The sequence below is a fragment of the Pezoporus flaviventris genome, unplaced genomic scaffold (assembly GCF_033815535.1).
Source record: "Pezoporus flaviventris isolate CSIRO_AGI_PZ_B2104156 unplaced genomic scaffold, CSIRO_AGI_Pfla_v1 ptg000016l, whole genome shotgun sequence".
NCBI lineage: Eukaryota > Metazoa > Chordata > Aves > Psittaciformes > Psittacidae > Pezoporus > Pezoporus flaviventris.
Window position 1 is genome coordinate 3003013 of NW_026892564.1, and position 25587 is coordinate 3028599.

Genomic DNA, 25587 nt, shown 5'->3' on the forward strand with positions numbered 1-25587 from the left:
CTGTTAGGTAGATGACAGGAATATAAGCTATGATTTTAAAGCACTAGCATATTTTATAAGGTAAACTTACCATCCTCTCAAGACTGAGCCCTAGTTCAGAACCCTAGTCTGCAGACCTGCATTGTTGGAATGTGTAGGTAGAAATTCATAAAGGAAACTGAACCCATGCACAATATAGATGGTATCTAATTCCAGGACTGTGTTTTTTATCTTTTTACCTTTTTTTTTTCTACTAAACACTCCTGTTAGAATACCTGGATGTGGTATTCTATAAAGTGAGGCCTCAATATACAGCTCTTATCCAATATCAGCTGCCCATGTAAGTCATCTACCTGGTGGGTTCCATATATCAGTGTAGAGAAGGAAACAGGCCTCCTCCTCTGCCTCTCCCCGATTTTTTATCTTTCCATTAGTCAATATGGAGCTGAGAAGTGCTATACTGTTAGATAATTTCTTCTAGAGAAAAATCCCAGCTGGCACCGACACGAGCATTTTGGAAGTTATTGACCTAAAGGAGCAAGTGGATGTTTTTGCTTTAATTACAAAGAACCTGCATTCAGAGCTATGCCATCTATTTAAAATAAAAGGTTCCTAATCACATGGCTAGTTTGCCTTTCTGTCATTTAGAAACTTGAAGTCAGGTTTCTTTTTTTTTGTGTGTGTGGGTTGTTTTCAGACCCATGAAGGTTTGCAAAAGATTACCTTTCTTATATAAAATAAATAGAAAAATGAAATAATTTTCAGAGCATTAGCTGATCTATACTGCCCTGAAACAAAGCCTGCAAAGAGCTGATTTGTATTTTTGTTGTGTTCTTAGCCCACAACAACATAGGTAGCACAATGTACAGTGTGTTGAAATACATTTAAGCCTATGTCCTGAGAACATGTATTTAGGCAGTTTTCCTTGTTAATGTCTATTAATGCAATGCATATTTGTGTAAAATTGCTCCTTAGCATGAAAGTCTGCACTGAATTGCTGTTAGAAAAGTATGCTGAAAATACTAAAAGTATCAATTTAAGTGCTTATACAGTGCAAAGCAGAGGATTTTAAGGGTACATTGTTTATATCATAAAATCCCCTAGGGAAAAATTTGGAAAGAAAACCAAGAATATCCAGCATAACACACATTGTATTGCATTTTATTGTGCTGTTTAAACTGGGAAAGAAGTATAACTCATTTAAACAACTAAAGATCTTCCCCCCCGCCTCTGTCTCCACCCCATCACAAAGCCATACTCTTTCTCAGTCAGTTTTACTAGACTATAATTTCAAACACACAGCAAGCTGGCACTTAAAAAAAAAAAATACTTAAGACACAAAATACTGCATTACAGTGAGTTTGGGAACCTCAGGTTTGTCTCCAGGGGACAAAATCATTGCTGTGAAACAAATGCTAATGAAATCAGATAGACCGTTAAGTTGGCAGAAAACAGACACATGGAAAATGTGGCTTATTGTTTTGACTCTTTTGCATAACAAAGTTGACAGCACTGCCTGTTCCTAATAAATATTACTCTAAATATGCAAACAGATGTGTTTACAGTTGTCTTTAAACTGTTCTGTAAAAGCTTATTGACAAGATGTTACCAGTCTCCTATCACATAACTGTCCTATTTTCATTATTCATTTTTCATTTATTGAAAGGAACAGTTATGCAATTGGTGGATATGCTGCACCTCCTTCAGCAGGAACTGTGCAGCTATGGGAATCTGATACTTTTGTTGTAAATCTCCTGCTTTGATCCCTAGGTTCTGCCCGGAGTTGATGAACTAAGCCATGAAGCTGGCTCTTCTCTTCATCCTACTGCTGCCAATATGTTTGGCCAAGCCATTCCACCAGCAGGGCCTCTTTGACTTTATGCTGGAAGATGAAGGATCTGCTGATATGCCTCCGACAGACGATCCCGTCATATCTGGATTTGGACCAGTGTGCCCCTTCCGCTGCCAGTGCCATCTTCGCGTGGTGCAGTGCTCTGACCTAGGTAAGCCCAAGAGTATCTTCATGGGGTGTATACTTATGTTCTAGCCACGGATTTGCAGCTGAGTCAGTGAGGCTGCTATGCACTGCCACTCTGTTACTGGGTTTTTGTCACAGAAATATGCTATAGCCACTGTTAACTGGAACATACTATATGAAATAAGTCATAAAGCCTGATGAGATGGACATTTGTTGTGACCATGAAAAATGTTTGATATTTTGATGTACATTTTGTGTATGTACATTTAATTTCTTCTTTGAAAGACTAAGATTTCTGATCAGAGAAAATAACTTTTCAAAGTTATTCCTTCAAATGCATATTAAGTAAATTCAGTGAGGTCAGATGTTGGAATGGAAATGTTTTAAAAGGTTCTAAATTGCACGGTCCAAGTTCCAGCACCCTTAATCATACTGTCTAGTACCTCAACATAAAAATCATCCCATTTCCATTGGAATACATGAGCATGGAATAACTAACTCTGAATCATATATGCTGGAAACATCTTTTTGGAGGAAAGAGCTTGGAAACACTCCAAAACAATGAACACATTTTGGAGCTCTTTATTAAATATCTTTCTTAGACATTGCTCAAGCTGAAACCATGAGAATCTTTCTCAAAAACTCCCTTTTCTCCCCCATGTACAAGGGCTTGTCTGCAGTTGGACCAGCAGGATGTGATGCCATGCATGCCATCACTATATTTGACTTTCCTATGCAGAAATCTCAAGTAATGAGGTTGACTTCAGTGAGACTGCTATTGGTTTAAGCCAGTATTATTCAGTCTCAGTCAGTGTGTGCACTGCAGAAAATCAATTAAAATTGGTTTTGCTCAGAAGGCAATTAGGCAATTTATTCAGTGGACAGGTAAATAACTACTCGTATGACTTTATAGGTTATTTTTTTAAAGTCTTCTCTCTGCTGTTTAAGTGTATAATTGGGTGTTTCTATTTCCCTATGTTATAGCACTGGCTTTGATAATTAATATAAATCATGGCACAAATCCACCACTTAGGAGCCGGGTCTCACTGTAGTGGGTGTTGTATAATTACAGAAAGAAGGGGTAAATATTAGTTACATCCCTAGAAACTTCTGTGAATTTATTAAAGCAAGCCACAAAATTACGCAACAGAGAGGTCTGGCAAAGACCCAGTGAACAGTGTAAGCCAAGTTGTACAAATGAGGACGGACTAACCTAGCCATGCATTCATAAAGCTTTCACAGTACTGTCCCTGTTGAGAGATACTTTTCTTTTTTACCGTTTAGGTGCCAGATAGTAGCAAACATGGGCTGAGGACTAGGGAGGATGTGGCCCCACATGTCATAAAGGTCTTAGGTTTTATTGTTGTTACACTGGCTAATGCTGATGGAATTTAAGTTATTTTGGGAACTTGTCCCCCGTCTGCTTCAATTCTGCAGAACGTAAGGAGCTTTCACTTGGTAAAAAAAAAGTAGATATTCATGCAGGAACCCTTTATTGCTTCTACTTGCTCCCATGTTCATTCAGTTCTCTTTCACACACATGTGGGTTTAAGAGGGTTGTGCTACAGTCCACTGCCTACAGCTGCTTCTGGGTTAAGAGTCCTATACGGAGAAGGAGACTCAGAAAGACCACAATTAAGGCCTCAGGTCTGTGTTTCCCAGATAATGTTGAGAGGGGTGATAAGAAAGAGAGATATTTTCAGTGTGGTTTAAACCCACATGCTGCAGATACTGCAATAAAAAGATAGTGCTTTTGAAGTAGCTGGGCTGATAACATCCAGCCTCTGGGCATGAAGGAGAAGAAATCTCCCTGGGCTTAAAATATGCAGCCATGAAAAATACATAATATTTCCCTAGCAGAGCTCAAGGAATTAATAATCATTCACAGTTCCCCAGCCTTCGCATTAAGTTTCAACCATCCTTGTCACATATGGCTATGACAGCTCCTGACGGGTTGTGGACTAAATAAGATGCTCACCAGGGTGCAGGTCCAGTGGCTGCCCTTGTGAGCAGGGACAGGACAGCTGTGTTTGCTGCTCACAGGCAAATCTGCCCTCTGCTCTTTAATCCTTCAGCTTTAAACCTATTTCTGTTAGATTCACACCAAGTCAGATTTACCTACTGACTTGAGGAAAGCTGGGAGCTGACCCCAAGAGCTCAAACATCTGTTGCAAACTATGGACATCCTGCCAGGATGACCTAGCATGCTCCTGGTTTGAGGGATGAAAGGTGCTTGGAAAACAGTGACCAGGAAGGCATTGTCATGGGAGCCATGAAACTAGCAATGACAGTCCCATGTCCCTGCTAACCACTGCTCCTGGACTGTCTTTCACTTCAGCTCTGGGTATTTCTGACCCAACCAAATTAGCTACCTCTCTCCCTGAGAATTATCGAATTTGGTCATCTAGTCCCATGGGCACTAATATAAGAAAAACTGCAGGCAACAGCAAGACTCCTCCCAGGGATAAATTAAGAGCTTACTAAATCAAATCCCACAAAGTAAAGTTGAAACCCTGATTAGGATCCTTTCTCCCACTCACTTTCTGTTGTAGAAGGAGGCTCTTTGCAGCCATGAGTTCCTGGGAGCAGAGGTCATGTCAGAGAAAGGCAGCTAGGGGACCCTAACATGGGCTACTTAAGGGAGAAGTCTCCTTTTCCTCAGCATGATTCTTTCTGTGTTCATGGGACATTTGCTACTTGTAAACTCTGAATTTGTCAGGAAAAAGGCAACTATCTGACCGTTATATGAATAAACCACAGGAGAACTATCACATCCAAGGTTCAGTGATCAGGTTTGCCACCTGTCTCATGAGATTTGGATGGAAATAATAAAAAAATAATAATATCCAAATTCAATGAAAACAAACAAACAAACAAAAAAGCCTAGTGTTCCAATTGTGCTTCTGTCAGCTAAATTTTTGCATTCCTGTGTTTTTAAGCTTAGGTCACATCTTCCTAGGCATATACCACCAAATTAATTCATTTTGCTTCCAAGCCAAGAGCTGAGTTAGCAGGAAAGAGAATACTGTCTTCTCACACCTTAAAGAAGAAGCTGCAGTTACTGACAGATCAAGAGTAGAGCCCCATGTGCCTGCCTTGTAGGAGATGTCTTACCTTTGCACAAGAGGCTCAAGGATCTCCAGGAAAGCCACTGTGGGATCTGTAAAAGCACTGCCATTTCTGAATTCACCTCCTGTTGCTTAAAGGGAGCCACAGGTTCACTTTTCAATCACTCCTAAGAATAAGGCATTAGTATGCTATAGCCAGACTTTCCATAGAAATTGCAAACATCTCTCTTATTAACACACACTACAGATGGGGAGTAGCTGACATAGCCGGTCAGAGGGAGCTTTTCATGTTTTAGGTCATAAATACAGGGAAGTTGTGCACTTAGTTGGCCAGGCAAACATGCCTTGTAAAAGCCCTAACAAGGATTAACCATTCCATTTGAAGTCTCATCCTCCCAAAGGGAGTCCTAAGAATAAGTTCCTCCCACAGTACCCTGGTAGACAGGAGGATGCATATGTGATTACTCAATCCTGCAGCAGATACAGAATGCTCCACAAGCGAGTTCAGAGGTGGTGGTCAGAGCTTTATTTTGCCTTCATATGAGTCTGGCAGCACTTTGCAAATTGAGCAGTGTCAGTGTTTTGCAGGATACAATGAGATCATCTTCCTTGGAGACTCCACAGGACGTAGGGGAATCCCTACATCCTATGAGCATCTATGGAGGTTTTGTGGTCTCCAAAAGGTGTGCAAGCGATGGATGTCAGTAATCAAAAGTTCAAGCAGTATTGCGTCTTAAATTGGAACCTTACTCACAGCTCAGAAATGCAGGGTTTCTCCAGCTGTAAAGAAGGGTATATTAAAGCACAGGATGGGTTTTGGAGTGTGTTTTTGAAAAACTCTTTGAGATTAGTGGCTGAAAACCTCACAGATATGTAAAGCATTATTCCAGGGATCCAGTAGCATGAAGCAGTTTATCTCAACACACACAGTGTTTAAACTGTATTAACTGATGGCTCTTCCTGATCCATAATAACGTGATAACATCATTTGTTGACAAAAGATGATTTATTTCATCGTATAAAATCTTCCAGAAACATCTGAACATCCGTTTTCTAATCGTGGAATCATAGAATCAACTAGGTTGGAAAAGACCTTTAAGACCACCAAGTCCAACCATTACCCCATCACTGCTATGACCACCACTAAGACGTATCACTGAGGGCCTCATCTACACAGGGTTTGAACACTTCCAGGGATGGTGATTCCACTACTTCCCTAAGCACCCTGTTCCAATGCCTGATCACCCTCTCAATGAAGAAATTATTCCTCATATCCAATATAAAACTCCCCTGGGGCAGCTTGAGGCCGTTACCTCTTGTCCTATCACTTGTTACTTGGGAGAAGAGACTGACTTCCACCTCACTACAGCCTCTTCTCAGGTAGTTGTAGAGAGCAATAAGGTCCACCCTGAGCATTCTCTTCTCCAGAATAGGCCCCCCAGTTTACTCAGCTCTTCCTCATCAGATTTGTTCTCCAGGCCCTTCACCAGCTTCACTGCCCTTCTCTGGACCTGCTCCAGCACCTCAATGTCTCTCTTGTAGTGAGGAGCCCAAAACTGAACCCAGTATTCAAGGTTCAGCCCCACCAGTGCCCAGTACAGGGGGACAATCCCTGCCCTGGCCTTGCTAGCTACACCAGAGCTGATACAGGCCAGGATGCCGCTGGCCTTCTTGTCCACCTGGGCACAGGCTGGCTTCTGTTCAGCCACCTGTCAACCAACACCCCCAGGTCTTTTTCCGTCAGGCAGGTTTCCAGCCACTGTTCCACAGGTCTGTAGTGTTGCATGGGGCTGTTGTGACCCAAATGCAGGACCCGGCACTTTGTCCTGTTGAACCTCATACCACTCTCCACAGCCCATCGATCCAGCCTGGACATATCTCTCTGCAGAGCCTACCTACCCTTCCTACCCTTCAGCAGATCAACACTCCCACCCAACTTGGAGTTCACCACAAATTTACTGAAGGTGCACTCAATCCCCTCATCCAGACCATCAATGAAGACATTAAAGAGCACTAGCCCTAACACCAAGCCCTGAGGGGCACCACTAGTGACTGGTTGTCAAGTAGATGTGATCATGACTCTATTTGGGAACCTAATCTGTCATTATATAGGAAATTATCTCCTTTGGGTTATCCCTTGATTTGAACTTCTGTTTTCAACATAAAATCTTTTTAAAGAGAAGTAATACGTACCTCATTGATTATCAGTTTCAGGCATTTTATCAGTTCAAGAAAACAGGCTCACTTACTATTGCATACTTAGCTTTAGAATCACTGCCATTATTTAAATGTTTAGAGTCTTTCAAAATCATATTTTTTAAAGCTAAATGTTTAGCTCAAAATCCTACAGGTTTCTACATATGTAATAAGACAAAGCATGGTATTTAAATGATCACAAATTAACAAATGTAATTTTTAAATTAAAAAGTTTTTGTCTATTTACATTATAATTGCTGAGTTTTTAGGACAAGTTATTCTATGCTTTACACATATTTTCCTTCTAATAATAAGGATTAGAGCCTTATTCCTTCTATGTTTAATAGAAGAGGTGATTCTCATGAAATACCCAGACTTTGTTGAACTGGATCTTTTAACAAAAATATATAAATATATAAAAAGCATACTGTCACATACTGATAGCATGCTCTGCATCACAATTCCATGGCCTTAAAACTGAGAACTAAATACTTTCTTGGACAAATGCTTACTTTAGTCAAACATTACTTATGATGTCATCAAACACAAGTCATTGGGCTTTCCACATGCTAATGGATGAATTATAGTACTCTATAATGAATTATAATACTCTATAATGAATTATAATACTCTAACATGTTGGAGATCAGACCGGAGGATCTATATGAAGTATTACAGGCATTATCTCTAATATAGGGGTGATTTCAGGTGATGTTAGCTATTTAACAGTCACCTGAGCTCCTTGTACAGCCATAGAGAGAGTTAGGCAGCTGTTCCATGGGGCAGTTCATCCTGTCTAAGGTGCATATTGGTGACAGAAAGGATACATCACTCTTGGAGAATTAAATGCCATCACATGGCCTCAATGGCCACTTGAGGCTATACAACTTACTTTTAGATTAATGAAGCTATTTCTGATAAAATTAGCAAGTAAAAAATACTTGGGTTACTAAAATTGTTTGTAATAAATTTGCCATGGATTAGTAACATTTTTTTTTACATATTCTGCTTAGATATATTTTTTGGGGTGCCTTGGATTTTAAAGAAAGCACGAATTAAAGGGCTGTACTCAGTACATCCTGGAAAATCATTAAGTCAAGAACCCAATAATTAAATAACACTCTTGAAAAGTTGTCAAGAAAAAGAACACATATTGGCCTGGATGTAGAGTGCTTAAATAGTAACAAAAAGTCATTAGCTTTTGCCAGTGTAACAGTAAAAGACAGGTCTTGTTGCATTGCAACCTGAATTACTGATGTTCCAGTTCCAGTTGATAAACATGATTCTAGGTGAAAGTTATTCCACTTTAAATACATACCTTCCTTATTAGCTGCTTACTCCAAGGTAACTGTTACCAACTCTGTCTATTTGTGTACTTTATTTTATTTAATTTTTTTTTTTAAGATTTGTTTGCTTGCTTCAGACTGGGAAAAGCTGTTTCAGAAAGTCTAGTGGAAGGAAAGGAAAGCCTGACTGCCAAGTCCAAGTGATAAAATACATGGCTGTTTTCTGGTTTGCTCTGTGACAAGGGTTCATTTTGAGATTTTCCCAGTGCACAAATGAATAGCTAGTAGATAGCTAGTAAAATGTGAGTTAATTATTCTAAGTTATAGCAGGTATTTACAGTACTTAAAACATACTGCATAATCACTGCTGACACCTACTAGTGTCATGGGCAACTACAGTATTTGTATTATGTTCTTAACACCTTTATAGGGTGTATTACTTGGGAAGACATAACTGTATAAAAACTATTGGTCCTTTCACAACATAAAGCCTGTGCTATTCAACTGCAAAAGGTTCCCAGCCAAGTCTTAGAAAGAGCTAAAAAATCCAAAGGTTCCTTCCCAATGGTCACTGAGAACACATTGGCAACAGGGAAGAGACCTAGGAATTTTGGGTCTTATGTGAAGCCACCAATGATAACAGCAAGGAGCTGCCAACACTGGCCTCAAGCTACTGAGCAAAGCTCTGCTCGCAAGGTCCAGTTACTAGGGTATTTGTTCAACATTCTCATTTTAAATAGAATTTCAAAACACCTCTGACACAGATTTGAGAGTGTCCTCTGCTTATCAACTTTGGACTCACTGGTCTGTATTTTGTTTACTCATGTCCTGAACCTGCTGTGTAATTAAAAGGAAGTGAGCCAAAAGATAATCAGGTTGCAGAAAGAAAAGGAACATTTTTCTTCATATACTTTTTTCATAAAGTTCAAATCTAATCATATAACCTTAAAAATACTTTTTTTTTTATTTTATTTTTTAGCATATTTTTCCTGCTTTACATGCCTGCCTTGGACAATATGGACAAATACTGGAATCTGAGGTCTCTTTAGTTGTATTACATTTAAGGGATCATTCACACAGAGCATTATTTTCCTTTACACTATGAAAGCAAAGTAGATGAATGGAACAGAGCTTACTCACTCCTCTACAAGGAAAGGTGTGTAAACACACACAAAGGGGCCTCGAGACCAAGGACCATGCCTGCACAGGTTTTTTTTTGAGAGGTGGGGGCTTGAGTTGTAGTTTTCCACTTGAGAGACCAGGTATGTGTCATGAATGTACATACTCTGTACATTCTGTATGTACAAATGACCCTGTTGTTAGCAGGGTCACATTTGCTGTATAGGCAACATTTGAGAGATAGGCAGCTCTACCACAAACTGCTTAGGCAGTCAATAAGAAAGGTGAAAAGCAGTATTTAGAGAATTTGTGTGCTCTCTGCATGCATGATTTTAAGTGAGGGGGCACCCAGGATAGCATCCCATACAAGTTTTGTGTTTGTTTCCTGAAATCTATTTGGATTATTTGAGTTGCTACAAAAATCTATTAAGGAGAGGATGCTTGCAATTTTATTTTCAATAAGGAAAGGAATGCAATAAATATTCAGTTAAAGAAGCAGTGAAAACAAGAAACCTTTTTTGCTCACCAAATATCATGGCAACTTTAGTCATTTAATGGCAAAACAACAAATTGACAGTTTTAGAAATGGTACAGCATTTAAAACATGTGCAAGTGTAAATGAAGCTACAGTATGCACAATAGAAATGTGCAATAGATCATCGCAGAACAGTTTCTGCCTGCACCTTCTGTACCACCTAAAATGTGAAAGCCTAGGATAACACCAATTTCTATGCTGGGGTGCATGTCTTCCCTTATACTACTTCAGTGTGGGCCTCAGAAACTGAACAGGCTCTCAATGAGTTCATATTTTGGGGTGACATGGAAGAAGAATCCTTGCAGTAGTATATTAGCCAACTCTGCTGAATGTCTCTACCTAAGAGCAAAGGCATAAGTGAGTTATACAAAGACAGCTAAAAAAATATCTTACAGCTCTGATGTAATTAGTTTCCACAAGTTCAGTTAGGTCTTCAGCTTTGATTTCTACACCTTCAAATTGGGAAGATTGTAGTGATCCTTTACCACTAGAAAGTAAGAACGGAAAGGAAAGGCAAACCGTGCTAATAAAATTGGTATAGTAGTAGCAGCCCAGAAAAGAAAAAAGAAGGAATAGTATGAACAAGAAAGGGGAAATCTTACTTTTTCAAAGGAAATTGTAACAGAAATTATTAATTAATTAATAATTGTAACAGAAATTATTAAAAAAGGAGATGCATAGGAAGCTTCAGATGCAGAAGAGGGAAAACTAAGGAGGAACTTAAGATAACTGACCAAAATTTATTTCCTCTTCTTTATTCTTTCACCCTGTGATGGAGAGCTTACATCCTCTGGGCTGGAGATGACTGCTACAGTGATAGCTGACCTGGGGAAGGTCTGTCACTAAATGACTAACAAAATAAACAAGTAACGAAGCAAAAACATCTAAGAGCTACAAGGACATATACAACATTGTCTAGAAGAGAGGGGAAACCTAGCAGGTCTTCAGACTCCCTGATTCAGTCAGGAAGTTCTCTGCCAACATTTATTTATATGTTATTCCCTATGTCCATGGTCACAGCAGCTCCTTCCATCCTTCCATGGTTTGCTTGCATGAAAGTAGGTTGAAAACAGTCTTACAACTTTTATGAAAAATGGCCATGCTACGTTTAGAAGCACCTGAAATAGCCAGGAAAATATCTTTGCCTTCAGGTCATAATAAAACTAGGGCTGTGCAATGACCATGTGGTCAGAACAGGAAGGGGTAAATTTACTTGAAACCAGAGAAGCTTCCCCCCTCCCCCCTCTTCCCCAATGACTCCTTGTATCTACTACATTATGCTATTGCTAATTGTGGCAAATCCCGAAGTAAAGATTGGGGGAGCTATCCTTAAATTGTCACCAGTTGCCCACTGGTTAAACTACAAACCAGGAAAACATCAAATTATATTACTCCAGAGGATGATTCAAACTGTAATTTCTTAGATAATGCTCACTTTTCTGAGTCTCCAAAATGCTCTCTTCTGACTTCTGTAAAACATTCATAAAAAATTAAATGTTTCACCTTAATGCATGAGTACTCATAGATAGTACATCTGCATCGCATTCACTTCGACTAAAACCATAATGCACATGCTGCTGGCAGATTGCATGAATCACACAGGACAGTTGCTGTTCTCTGAGGGGATGCTTTATGTCTGTAACCACGACAGCAGAAAATATAAAGCTGGCAATTCTAGCAGCTGAGAAAACTCATAATATTTAGGTTTTTTTTAGCTTAATGTCTTAATCACTGAAGTTTCAGGATTATTTAATAATATTTTTTCTGCCTTTCTAAAATATTTCAATGCTCCTAGAGAAAGCATAAAAATTCCAGGCTTATGAAATTAAAAGTCAGTTAGAAAAAAACACAGAAATAGAAGTTGCTTGATTTTTAGTTTCAAAAATATATCACTGCTCTTAGGTATTAGCTCTTGGAGCCAGGAGGCTGAATCTATCTGTAACAAAAATGTGGCTAGCACTGAAAAATAATTCATAACATCTGTATCTTGCAATATCCGTTATTCTTTGAAATATGTGTTCACTACACAGAGTGGGTGGAAATGGAAAAAAGCAGTTAAAAGAATGAATTCATTTTTAAACTTTTGCTAGGGTCTTTATAATGAGTAGAACTATCATAATGGAGAATTATACATTTGATCATGATGTGTGAATTTATTTCTGTTTTCCATGTTCTTCACTGTTCTGGTAAGCAATGCTGTAGATGTTTGGAAAAACAAACAATATAGCAACATGTCAGTAGCTCTACCTTTGTAAGAGACTCCCTCAGCAGGGGATGGAGTTCATTTTCTTGGTTTTTCCTATGGGAAGGGTCAGAGGTACACAAAAATAATAATCTTTGATAATAAGAAGTCCAAAATGGATCTTAATGGAAGATGAGTCTTGCAGAATGAAGGGATGAAAAAAGGTCTGACAAATGGTTGTGAATGACCTTTAAGAAGATGTATTTTAAGTCTCATGCATTTCAATGGTCACTGCTTTTTATATCTCTTTGGAAAAAAAGTATTACTGCTGATTCCACAGCAAGTGAGGGGAAGGCAGAGAACAAACTTTTACTTTGAAAGTGGGAGAAAGGAAACATCTGTGGATAGTTCTCTGAAGAGAAATATAATTGTTTCTCATTTATAGTTGGTAGGATGCAAATAATGAAAAAAAGTCTTATTTGCAAATCCCACACAATAGAGAACAAATTTCCAGTAAATACTGAAGCACATAGCTTAGGAAAGCATCAGTGAACTTTTCTAAGTCAAAGCATTCAAAGCTGTTTTAAGCTCCTTGCCATCTTTCCAGAGAGCAGCCCTAGAGTCCTGTTATTTTCCATGACTTAGTGTCCTGACACTGTAAATTTGCTGTTCACCTCGTTTGCCCCGGAGTCCACTCAGGCCATTACTAAGGGCACTCACCCCCTGGAGGGTTGCTGTCCATCAATAAGATGCAGCAGAGCTGGGCTTAGATCAGGGGATAAAGAAGCGTGCACAGGCAGCTGCTGGAGAGAATGCCTCCACTGGGAGAGTAGCCATTGATGATCACGATTGGGAATTACATGTAGCGCAGCCCAGATTCCTCAGCTGGCAGCAGCTGTTTGTGGAAACTGAAGGAGTCTTGAAAAGAACCCCATTTTATAGCCCCTGTGATAATAATCGTGAGTGTTGCAATATAATAACACGTGTATCTGAGCCATAGCGTTCAGATGTCTCTTTGCCTTTTGGCCCCTTCTTTCCAGCTGAGTAAAGAAAGGTTTGTTCAGAGCAGTAAGTCCCATCCCTGCTTGCTGTAAAATGGATACGTGGAGAAAAAAAGAAAACATCCTCCCCCCCCAAAAAAAACAAAATTAAACCACAAGCTCTTTTGTGTTTTTAAAGCTGTTTATAATTGGCACTGTTCATGTATTTGTTATTTTGACTATGTGGTCTCAGTGTTCAAGGATGCAATTCTCACGGAAGTGTCCTCATCTCTGGGCTACAGACACAGACTCCCATTTGCTCAGTCTCCCTCACTGGCCCCATCAATCTTGCATTCCTTTTCTGCATAGTTGTATGGCTTCAGCAGAAAGGTGGCTCCATGCCAAGTCACAGACTAACTTGTGGCTCTGATTTCTGAGAAACTGGAGCAGGGTACTGAAACCCCTCCATTGCTAGGAGAACTCAAAAGCCACCCTTTTTGTGGGTTAAACAATTCCACGACTGCTTGATCACAGACTCTGTAGCTGAGCAGGTATGTCCCCCAGCTGCAAAAGTAATAAAACCTGTCTTGTATACCAAACCCCCTAGCCTCCCTTAGTTCCCACACTATATTCCTGAATCCTAGCTACATCTTCTACACCTGTTTGGCTGGCTCAATGGCAGCATATGCTAGCTGGGCTGGTGTAGTGCTGACAGGAGTTGGCTAGCCGCTGACTGCTGCTCTCTCAGTGACTGGATAAGGGCAGTCTTCCCCAGCAGAGGAATCAAAAAATCCTCCTGAAAAATAGAAATTCCATACCAGGAGCCAAAAGCCATTTCAACTTCTAGTTGGATTATGATTTTTCTTGATTCAGTTTGAATTCTGTCACTCTGTCATGTTAGTTCAGGCTCCCCATTCATCTGAGCTGGCTGTCTGTTTACCTGTCCTGACCAGAAAGGTTTGAAGGTTCTCTCTCCAGGTATGGAATCTCCAGCACACACTGGTTTGTACTACACCAATACTCCTTCCATACATATCTATCAGGAGATGCATGTACCTATATAAAGACCTGGACCTGCAAGCTGAAATGAAGAACAGCTCTTGAAGCCAACGTAGATGTGACAAGTGGCGAAATGCTTGGATCCAGTCCACACCTCAAACACAGTTTAGTCCTGATTTATTTAGCTGCTGATTTTATGAGGCAGTGTCCAGATCCACCCTTTTATAAACTTTTCTTCTAGTGGAAGACTCCAGTTGGTGTCGCTTTCAGCTGGAGGATGTACTAAACTGCTTAATGTCTCTCCAGCACCCAGGGTGCATCCTTTACTCTATGCTTTGCTCTTCAAATCTTAGATGAGTCAAAAAAAAAAAAAAAATCATATATAACCTATATAGCTGTTTCCGAAACATTTTTAAAACCCGCTTCAGGAAATGCTTAACAGTATATACATGAGCTAGGTAACTGAAACAAGTTTAACACAAGTGATGGCAGTTATAATTGTTGCATGCAAAATAATTGTGGTATTGTACATCCTTCTAGTTTCTAGTACAAGATAGGAAGCTTTTATAAATCACTTTTCAAAATGGATATCCAATTATTAAATTTGTCTTTGTGATTGTAATATGAAACATTTAATGTTTAACTTCATTGGTCTGAGAAATTATCGGTTCTGCCTTATTCAAAGATAAAACTTGAGCTTTTAGAAGCTGATATGTGATGCTTGAAATGTACAGTTGGAAATTTAGTTTAAAGTGTCATTTTTGGCAAATTATCCCTTCAGTAGCAATCCAGTTGTTCTTGAAAAGTTCCAATAGCATCACATAAAGGGCAGCTGTACAGTTCTTATATACCCTTGTTTCTGCCATAAGCAATTATTTACAGATACCAGACTGGTAATATAAATATACTGACAACCAGAACATATTAATATTACTCTGAATTCAAATAATTAAACTTTTTTTCTTATATTTACATGTGAAAAATGCTGTAAAAGTTGCTAGGCTGTAAGAACTTCTTATAACAAAGTTATGGACCTGTAAAAGTAGTGTTTCTGGGGAAAGAATTTTTAGATGCTGACATCATTTCTGTCCAGTCAAGACAGAAACTGTCCAAAGACAACCAACATACAAATTATATGGTATCACATTTTTTATATATTTGGAACTCTAGTCCCACACTTCTTAAAGTAATGAGGGTTTTGCAATTGCCTTCAGTAAAAATGAAGTCCACGCCTGAATAAGGAAAGGTTATTTTAGTAATATGAAGAATCTTAATCTATATCGTACATCCATATACTGAATATCAGTAAGGTAAACAAGATGAGAGATGAGCTTTAACTCGCATTTTATATATGGTAGAAGCTTACTAATTCATCCCAGGTTGGATGACTGTGCTTCTAAAAACTTTTGAATGCTGATGTGTTTGAACCTTGGAGGCTTCATCTGCATGCTGATATTTTTAAGAATATAGCCACATCTATAATGAATTCTTAGTGCATCACTAATTGCAGTAAAAAGCTCCAGAACACATCACTGTGGCCTCTATAGAGTTTATGGTGAGGTTTTATAGCAGTAACTGTAAAATAGTGCTCTTTATGTAGGTTAAAAGGATTAATAAAGTACCAAGCATATACTTCTTTTCATGGTTTGGCATAATCCTTCCAAATAAACGCCAACCATTTTTTTTACTCTATATATATATATATATATTCTAAAGAGGGTTGAAAGAGAGGGGGCTTCACCTAACACTGAATTTTGATGAAGAAACCTAGATTCCAGCTCTGAAAATACTTAATTTGTGCTGAACATTAAATGCCACAGAATCACAGAATTGTTGAGTTTGGAGGTCACCTACTGAGATTGTCTAGTCCATCCCCCTGCTAAAGCAAGGTCAACTAGATCAGGTTGCTTAGGGCTGTGTCCAGTCAACTTCTGAATATCTCCAAGTTGTATACTCCCCACTCTCTGTGGGCAAAGCATGTCTTATCTCTGGACAAGCATATCTCACTGTGTTTGCAATGACATGCTTGAGATTAAAATATATAGGTTTAAAAAGTTAAAATATATATATGGCTATGTGTCTCCGAGAGGAATATCATGCAGTCCACCATCATACTGGGAAGACACTGGTGATACTTGCAGAGATCTTTCCCAGGAGAGTTCAAATATAACTTCAGAAATATTTGTTAAAAACTTTACTGGTAAAAAGATTGTTCTATCCAGAGAAGTCCACTTCTGTTAGATGCTCACATAGGGACTTTATTAATATCTATAAATCTTCTTACCAGCCATTCATTAAGTATTTCACATTCTGTTAAAAAAAAAAAAAGAGGCTAGCTAGGAAAGAACATTTTAATTTTGTGATAAATCAGAATGACTATAAAGATTTGCTCTATTCCAAGTCACAGTATGAAAGGAAAGCTGGGTAAAGCAAGTGTTATTTAACACTAAATAATTTCATTTCCATGACTTCATCGGACTTACATATCAGCTATTCAGAAAATAGTCCCAAAGAGAGTCTTTAATTTAAACTGTCTGATGTTCTTTTGGCAGTTGCAATGAAACCAAGAGATTTGTTCTCCAGAAAACTTGGACATAGTTTTAGATGAAAGAAAAAGGGGGAGATGGATTGTTGTGTTGGTCATTTTTAAGGTGGACTTTCTTTCAAGTTATTCAGTTACTGTCAAACAATCAGTATTTTTCCTGGAAATTATTGTAATTAACTATCATCCTCCTTTGAAAAAGAAAACCTACTACTTTTTAAATAGCAGGAAATGTTCTCTGGCCACAAACACTAACACCCAGTGAAATTAATAACTACCATACCTCTTTCTGAGAACAATTTTTATTCACAGTTCAGTGGAATTAAACGTTAGAAATCAATCCTTTGCTTCAAGCTATAACTCAGAAATATTCTCAGAAAAGGGCAGAAGGGAAATGTAAATAAATAAATTTTGATTTACATAGCAAAATGAAACTCCCTTTGACTGTTTGGAGACAGAAATACTTTCAGATAAGTCTTCATAAGCTTCTGCAGGAAATGAGTTCTAGAAGTGGTGTTTACTGGAAGGTAAATGTTGCTAAGAAAAGTACTGACCCCTCTTTAAAATTTCTTTCAAAGTCAATTTTTTATTCTTTTCACTATCCCTAGGTCTGGAAAGAGTGCCAAAAGACCTTCCTTCTGACACAACACTGCTGGATTTACAGAACAACAAAATCACTGAAATTAAAGAAGGAGATTTCAAGAACTTGAGGAATCTTCATGTAAGTGTGTAAATGAACTATCATTTGCAAAAATAAAAAATAAAAAAAAAGGGTGGGGAGAAAATGGTGAATGTGGGTTTGTCCTGCTACCCAGAGTTTTAAGGAAAACTGTTCAAATACTTTGTGATCTTCCTCCACCAGCCCAGCCTATTATTTCTTCTTCTATTCATCTCCTTCTCATACCACAGAAGCTTCTCGCCTCTTTTCAGTTGCTTCCTACCTGCCTTCTGTTGCTCCAGTCTCCCAATCTCCCATCATAATTTCTCTCACCTCTTTATTGATGTTTTCAATCCCTTTGGCACAGTGACTTCGTTATTTCTATTAAAAAGAAGATCCATCTCAACCCTGCCACCCCACTCACTCTCCCACCTCTGAACTCACAGAGATTTGTATATATTTGCCAGCAGGGATTTTCTGCTAGTTTTAGTTCAAGTATCTTTTCAATTCAATGTTCTGCCCCATGAAATTGAGCTTTTGCAATAACCTTCTCCTAGAAAAACTCCATCCTCATCTTCCTTTACCTAGCAGTCTCTTCCAACACTGCTGTTTCCCTTTGCTGAAATATTTTCCTTCCCTGGTTTCTGAGATGTTTTTCTGGTTCACCTCTTCTTTTCCAAGTTTCCATCAGACAGCTACCTTCCTCTGTTTCCAAATTTTTGTTTCTCTGTCTGAGGCCCTCCTCCCTTATTTCTATACTTTTTATAAACATTTTAAAATTCATACCTCATAGTCTTGCCTCAGTTTTGTTTAAATATCTTTCTTTCTATCTCTGAAAAAGACTATTACTTCTTTGCCTTTGAAAGTAATACCTCAATTCAGGAATATTTCTGAAAATATTTTTCTGGCATTTCACCAATTGAATCTATTCTGTTTCTTATTCCATTTATTTTTTTTTCTTATAACCAATATAAACTTTTCTTTTCTTTTCTTTTCTTTTCTTTTCTTTTCTTTTCTTTTCTTTTCTTTTCTTTTCTTTTCTTTTCTTTTCTTTTCTTTTCTTTTCTTTTCTTTTCTTTTCTTTTCTTTTTTCTTTCTTTTCTTCTTTTCTTTTTCTTTTCTTTTCTTTTCTTTTCTTTTCTTTTCTTTTCTTTTCTTTTCTTTTCTTTTCTTTTCTTTTCTTTTCTTTTTTTCCTTTTCTTTTCCTTTTCTTTTCTTCTTTTCTTTTCTTTTCTCTTTTCTTTTCCTTTTCTTTTCTTTTCTTTTCTTTTCTTTTCTTTTCTTTTCTTTTCTTTTCTTTTCTTTTCTTTTCTTTTCTTTTCTTTCTTTTCTCTTTTCGCTTTGCTTTTCTCTTTTCTTTTCCTTTTCCTTTTCCTTTTCCCTTCCTTTCCTTTCCTTTCCTTTCCTTTCCTTTCCTTTCCTTTCCTTTCCTTTCCTTTCCTTTCCTTTCCTTTCCTTTCCTTTCCTTTCCTTTCCTTTCCTTTCCTTTCCTTTCCTTTCCTTTCCTTTCCCCTTTCCTTTCCTTTCCTTTCCTTTCCTTTCCCCTTTCCTTTCCTTTCCTTTCCTTTCCTTTCCTTTCCTTTCCTTTCCTTTTTCTCAGAACCTCTTTCTATTCATTCACAACCAAGAAGCCAAATCCTGCTTTTTGTCCTTTCATGATGCCAATACCATCACCCAAATAAGCACTGTTTCAGATAAGAATCCGCATTCAGCCACTCATACTTGGTAAAAAAAGAGTAATCCTATAGCACTTATCTCCTTAATTGCTTTCAATTTGACTCTTAAATGTTTCTTTTAATGCAACATCAAAAAGAAACATTTTAAAAAATTTCTAAGGATAGCAGGTTCTGGGCTCATGTCATCTAGTTTTAGCACAGAGATCTATACTTGTGCTAGTTACATAGATAAACTCTTCAGTCAAGAAAGAGAAATAGGTGCTTCTACATCACATTTCATCTGACTTGCTTTTAGAATAAGATGATGCCCCAGAATTTTTTTTTTTTCCAATTCCTTTTTTTGGCTGCTGAACAGATTCAATATCCTGATTCCTGTCCACTTGTTTTGGTTTTCTTCCACTTGGAGAAAAGTCTTGTCTTTTCAGTGACCATCATCTGCAAGCTGCTAAAAAAGAAAAAAAGTGTTATCAGTTAAGTTAATTTTTCATAATCCTTCTTCATGACACTGCATAAAATGAGTTAGATTATGGTATTGAAGATGAAAAGAACTGCTCCCAGGGACTTCTACCTAGCGGGCACTCAGCTTGGGTCTCTGTTATACATCCTGCTGTTGGTTAAGCTGTTGTGAGCTGTGTCATCTCATGGAAGTGATCTGAGTTTTTTTTTATTTTTCCTTTCTTTTATTACTGCAGATATAATTTAATAGTGAATTAAATATTTAACTCTTCAGGGAAGAAATTATTTGTTTGTCTTACTCCAAAAAGTGCCTAGTACATGCTTAAGGACTAGTGGAAATCATACAGGAGAGGAGCAACAGTAACATAAGTTTTTAACGAATAACTTTCGAAACAATGCAGTTTTCCTGGATTTGCTCAAGCATAAAAAACAATCCTCTCATTTCCTCTCAAAATAACAATTTATTCATGCAGTACATTTATGTAACTAAGCACCATCTTTACTCTCAGCAGGCACCATTCTTCTTCTTGTGTAATATCTGGGAATGATTCCCATTTCCTACCTTGAAATTAAAAATTCTTCAGAGTCACAGTGAAAGGGGAATATTGTTTTTAGATAAATATAACTGAAAGGTTTGTTGTTGACATTGTTCATTTTCACTTTTGTTTTAATGAGATATGTATAACTGTGTGATATATATGTATGTATAGATATACATAATGAATAATATTCCCTGATAAACATAGCTCGTGTTAATGTTATATTTGACAGTGTGATGTTCAAAAGTTTCCAGACTTCTTAGACTTTAGTAAGCCTTCTTATACTTTACTAAACCAGGAAGATTTACATAAATTATCAGTATTATTGGTCCAAAATCTAAAACTATCAGCAATTCCACTTAACCTCTTGCATGAAGTGGTCACTTAAAGGAACACTTTTTAAATCCCAGTTTTCATAGATACTGAAAAAAATAAGTTTATTCTGTTTGAATATTCCTTTTAAATTCCTTCCTAATTCCTATAGCCATCATCAACCATAAATGTAATAGTTTTAGAAGACATTATAGTGGAGAAACTAGTTTGAACCTAAAGTTCAGCTTGTACTAAAAAATAAGACGAAGTAAGGACAAAAGACAGGTTCTACATATAACTTGCCCGTGTCTTCTCTTTCAGCACAAATGTAACTGTTTATGCACTGAGTGCACAATACATAGAAATAGAAATGAAAGAGGAACTAGTACCTACATAAATAGTCTATCAGAAAGTTCTCCTGAGTAGGTAAAGAGAAGTCAAAATTTGCAGCTGTGGAAATATGGCAAGCAATTAGAAAAGGATTCAACTAAGGGAATATTTATCTGCAAATAATAGCTGGCTGCCAGAAAACACCAGAGTCAACAGTTTTGGTGCACTTGATATTTTTATAGTCTAAATTTATCCAGGAAAAAGTGTCTAAACTATTAATGTTAGACCCAGTGAGACTTCACAGTGTTTAAAAATGAAAGATAAGATACATTTTTTACCAGGGGACTTGGGAGAATAGGGAAAATATTGAAGACAGTGTTTCTTTTAGAGTCAAGGACTGACTTCTGCAGTTTCAGAAAACTGTCTTATGTGAAAAAAATTTGCTTAAGGTTTAGACCTATGGCAAAACAATCAGAAGGGTGCTATTGGAAAAGCCAGGAAAAAATCTGTGAAACTGTCAGAATTTTCCAGACAGACTGACACTTCTGGATAGAGTACAGTACGCTGACCCCATGGACACAATAACGAATCCAAAATACTACATGAGTAAGTCCTCATGCAGAGTGAAGGAGGAGTCTACAAAAACAGCCCATGGAATTGCATGATGTGTGGCAAAGCCAAATCAAACCAGCATAACACCTGGCACTTGGAAAAAGAGGTAAAAGAAACTACTGTGTATTAGATCACCATAAGAGCAGCACAAACAACAGAATGATGACTGCATGCTTTTCTAACAGGAATTTTTTCAATGGCACAGTGTACAGCAAAAAGTACAGCAAAAGAAGACAAAATTGCTGTTGGCCTGAAATCAGATGGAACATTGCTTAATTTAGGATGGCAGAACTACTCAAAGCCATGGTTGTGCATACAGCAGTGCTAATGCTAGTTGTGTATATACTGAAAGAAAAAACCTGCATGAATGAGATCAAAGATTTAAAATTGGGGCTTGCGGTTATGACCATATCCACACTAAGTGATTATTAACACTAAATGTATGGGCAAATAAATAGATACACTCTTTGTAGTAACATCAAGTGGAAAAACAATGTGTTGCATTAGTAAACTTTCATGCACTCCTTTTTTTTTTCTTAATCAAACGAAGGCTCCCTATGGAGGGACAAGAGCCCAGATTGACTGAAGTCTAAGAACTTCTTCCAGGGATACAGAAAAGCTCCTGACAGATCAAAAATTATTAATGAAGGAACACAGTCTTCTTATGACTCATTACAGCTTCAGTTTCCTTTTCCCAGGCACAATTAAAAGAGGTTAACATAGTCCTCTGTCAATCAGAGAAAGAAGAACCAGTAAACACCAGCATTCGGTAAAAAAAAAAAAAAAAGACGTATATCTCTGTCCAGTTTCTACCTCTGAACTTGATTCCTGCTGTCTTCAATGGCATACAGTCTCAACAGGACTGATTGATATATTTTTTGTTTTTATTTTTCCACTTGACACAGCTGCAGGTTTCTAACAAATATTCTGAGAAAAAACGGAATCTGAAATTCAGCACTCCCTCAAAGGGTTGCCGTTTCCTCAGACTCTTCTTTGCATCGTGCTTAACACATGAGACTTTCCACTGAAATGAGTGTGCAACATACCACATGCATGCAAAATGTTTTTAATGTGCAGAAGGTAAAGATCTTTTTATGTAAGAACAGCTGCTCCCTCATCATCTGTGCAAGTCATGTTACACAAGTTTTATCAGTGAGAGCTCAAACATCACGCAGACTAATCTGAAGCAGGCTCCCTGGCTTTGTGAGTTTATTCAACAAGGTACTGTGGAAGGTACCACATTGCTTCCACAGTCCTCTCCTTTGTACTGACAGGCTGCTGTTCAATGCCTTGCCAGCTCCTTCCCTCACAATTTTTTTCAGCTCTTTCCTATTGTTCCTATGTCACACCTTTTTCCTTGCCTTTCTTAGCTATATCCATTTGATCCTAGTTTTGGTAGGGTTACTACCAAACCCACCAAAGAATTTATGTAACAACAAATAATTACACCATCATGGTTTTTTATACCTTTGTCCTTTTCCTGCCCAAATTGTAGATCATGGGACCTTCAGGAGACACATGATCTGGAATTCTGTTCAGAGACCTTCTTAGATTCAGGGGCTCTTGTTCCTTCAAGTTTACCAACATTTATGATTTTTTTTTTTAATTAGTTTTTAAATGAATTTTGTGGAATTCTGACTTCTTTTATAACATAATTAGAGAAGAAAGTCAAGTTCAATTTTATATTTTTTGTGTAATTTGTGGGGTTATTTTGTTGGGTTTTTGTTTTCCTAAGTGTAAGTCTACTCCTAATAATTTGGCAAAACAACTTGACTATATGTCCAGCTTCTGATTATGACCTAACAACTGAAAACATAAGGCAAACAAAAAGGATGAAATTTATTATTATTTTTACTTGGATGCCTGACTCTTGAGTTTACAGTTGTTAAGGCATTCCTATTCCTAGCAGAACTGCAATAAGCCCCAGGTAATAATGTAATACATAACCCAGGAAATTAAAGAAATTCCAATGGTTCGCAGATTGACTTTTCAGTTTAAACCCTGAAGGACGCATGCATCATTAAAGATTTGGTATTAGGTAAGAGTACCATCCCCATCTGGCAAAACAGATTACTATTTATTATGGCTGATAACAATTTGCTTATTATTTTACAGTTCACTTTTTATTTTGGCAAAGTTTCCTCTTCAAAGTACTTCAAGCAAAGAAGAGCAAAAGTAGGGATGAAATTCCCCCAGAACAATCCCCCGAGATTGATTGATGGCTTGGCTTTGCGAGCGAAGATTTGGGAAGGGCTTTAACCATGCTTACTACAAGCATGATGACCAAGGGCATGTCTGATATCCAAATCTTATCGCATAATGAAATTACATCAACAAATACAATCCCCTTCTTCCCATTCCCTGGCAGGGCAAAAGTTGTAGGTTTTGGTAACCCCAAGAAGAGCAACCATGTGCTAGTTCCTACATGACTGCCACATGCTCCCTCTGCAGTTAGTCAGGGTGTATTTTGCCAAAGCCTGCCAACAAGTGTTCCAAAATTTTCCTGAATTGTGAATCTTCCTTTTTGTTTTGGGAATAAATATTTGAGGTAGAAACCAGGCCAGAGGGAGCTAAATGGCCAGACTCCCACTGACTTCAACGGAGCCAGCATCTATTCCTGTCATACAGTGATTTTTTTCTTTTTTTCTTGACTACACTAATACCAGAGCTGTTTCACTAAAAAGTATCTTTGGAACAAACCTTGGATTTTTTTAACTCTTTGATCACCACTTAAACTGCCAGTCATGATAAGCTGGTTGTTAGGTATTACCACAGTGCAATATTACAACAAAGTGAATGTGTACTCAGCATTGGTGAGGCTGCACCTTGAATACTATGTTCAGTTCTGGGCTCCTTACTACAAGAAAGGCATTGAGGTGCTGGAGTGGGTCCAGAGAAGAGCAGCAAAGCTGGTGAAGGGTCTGAAGAACAAGTCTTATGAGGAACGGCTGAGGGAACTGGGGTTGCTGGGTCTGGAGAAGAGAAAGCCCAGGGAGGACCTCATTGCTCTGTACAACTACCTGAAAGGGGGATGGAGTAAGGAGGTGACTGGGGTCTTCTCCTAAGTAACAAGTGATAGGACAAGAGGTAACGGCCTCAGAGCTGTACCAGGAGAGGCTTAGACTGTGTATTAGGAAAAATTTATTCACAGAAAGGGTGATCGGGCATTCTAACAGGCTTCCCAGGGAAGAGGTGTAATCACCGTCCCTGGGAGTGTTCAAAAACCATGTAGATGAGGCCCTCAGTGACATGGTTTAGTGATGGTCTTGGCAGTCCTGGGGTAGTGGTTGGACTTGATCTTTTCCAATCTATTTCATTCTATGATTTTATAGTTCAATTATTTATTATGCAATGTTTACATACTATATATAACAAAGCAAAAAGGCTTTATCTCAGGAAAATGAGGATGGAAGCTGAGTTTTCTCTTATCCATAGGAAACTGCTATGAACTCTCTAGGCCTAAGTGATGTATTTAATACTTGGTATATTTGTGCCTCTTTATTCATTGTGTCTTTCTTGCCTCTTTTTTTCACCTATGGCTAGATATCTTCACACCCATATCATGCTGAAAGCTGTATATTCATAATTCATGTGCTCAGCCTTTGGTTTTTGCGGGGGTGGGGGAGAAATTACATTTATTTTAAAAGAAATATCTTTTTCCTTCCACAAAAAAAATGAAGCATGGAAAAAGATATATTTTTGAATAAAACTGTCTATTCCTGTAGCTCTGTTCTGGGCTGTCAAATTTCTGCCAAATCATCTCATATTAGCAGCATTGCCAGTACTATCTGTGGCCAAATGCTCCAGCACGTTCAGCACTTTCAGGTCGACCCTTAATTTTCCTTCAAAGTACTTCTTGCCCTATACTCAATGTTTGTATGTCCTTTAAAAAAATTAATAAAATGCCCCATTATGCCATCTGCGCTTTACTCAGGATAACTAGTTCATGTGGCATGTTTTTGCCTAACATCCCTTCCTTTAATAACACTGACTGCAGATGTTTTCCCTAGGTTTTTCTCCTCTAGTTCCTGTTTTCATTGACCTCTGAATTCCCCATAGTTTTTAATTTTATTTTATTTTGGTTTGGTTTAACTTTTGTTACATCCAAACCATACAGGGCACATTCTGAGGAAAGTAAAC

General features: G+C 37.9%; 1 protein-coding gene across 1 annotated transcript in view; it reads left to right on the forward strand.

Moving 5' to 3' along the window:
• The window catches only part of DCN (decorin), a 40763-nt gene that overhangs the window by 2551 nt on the left and 12625 nt on the right, over positions 1–25587 (forward strand). Inside the window, exons 2-3 of the mRNA XM_061454599.1 lie at positions 1750–1982; positions 17473–17585. Of these exons, the coding sequence (XP_061310583.1) occupies positions 1778–1982; positions 17473–17585 (318 nt within the window). The 5' untranslated portion in view covers positions 1750–1777. The remainder of the gene's footprint in view (positions 1–1749; positions 1983–17472; positions 17586–25587) is intronic.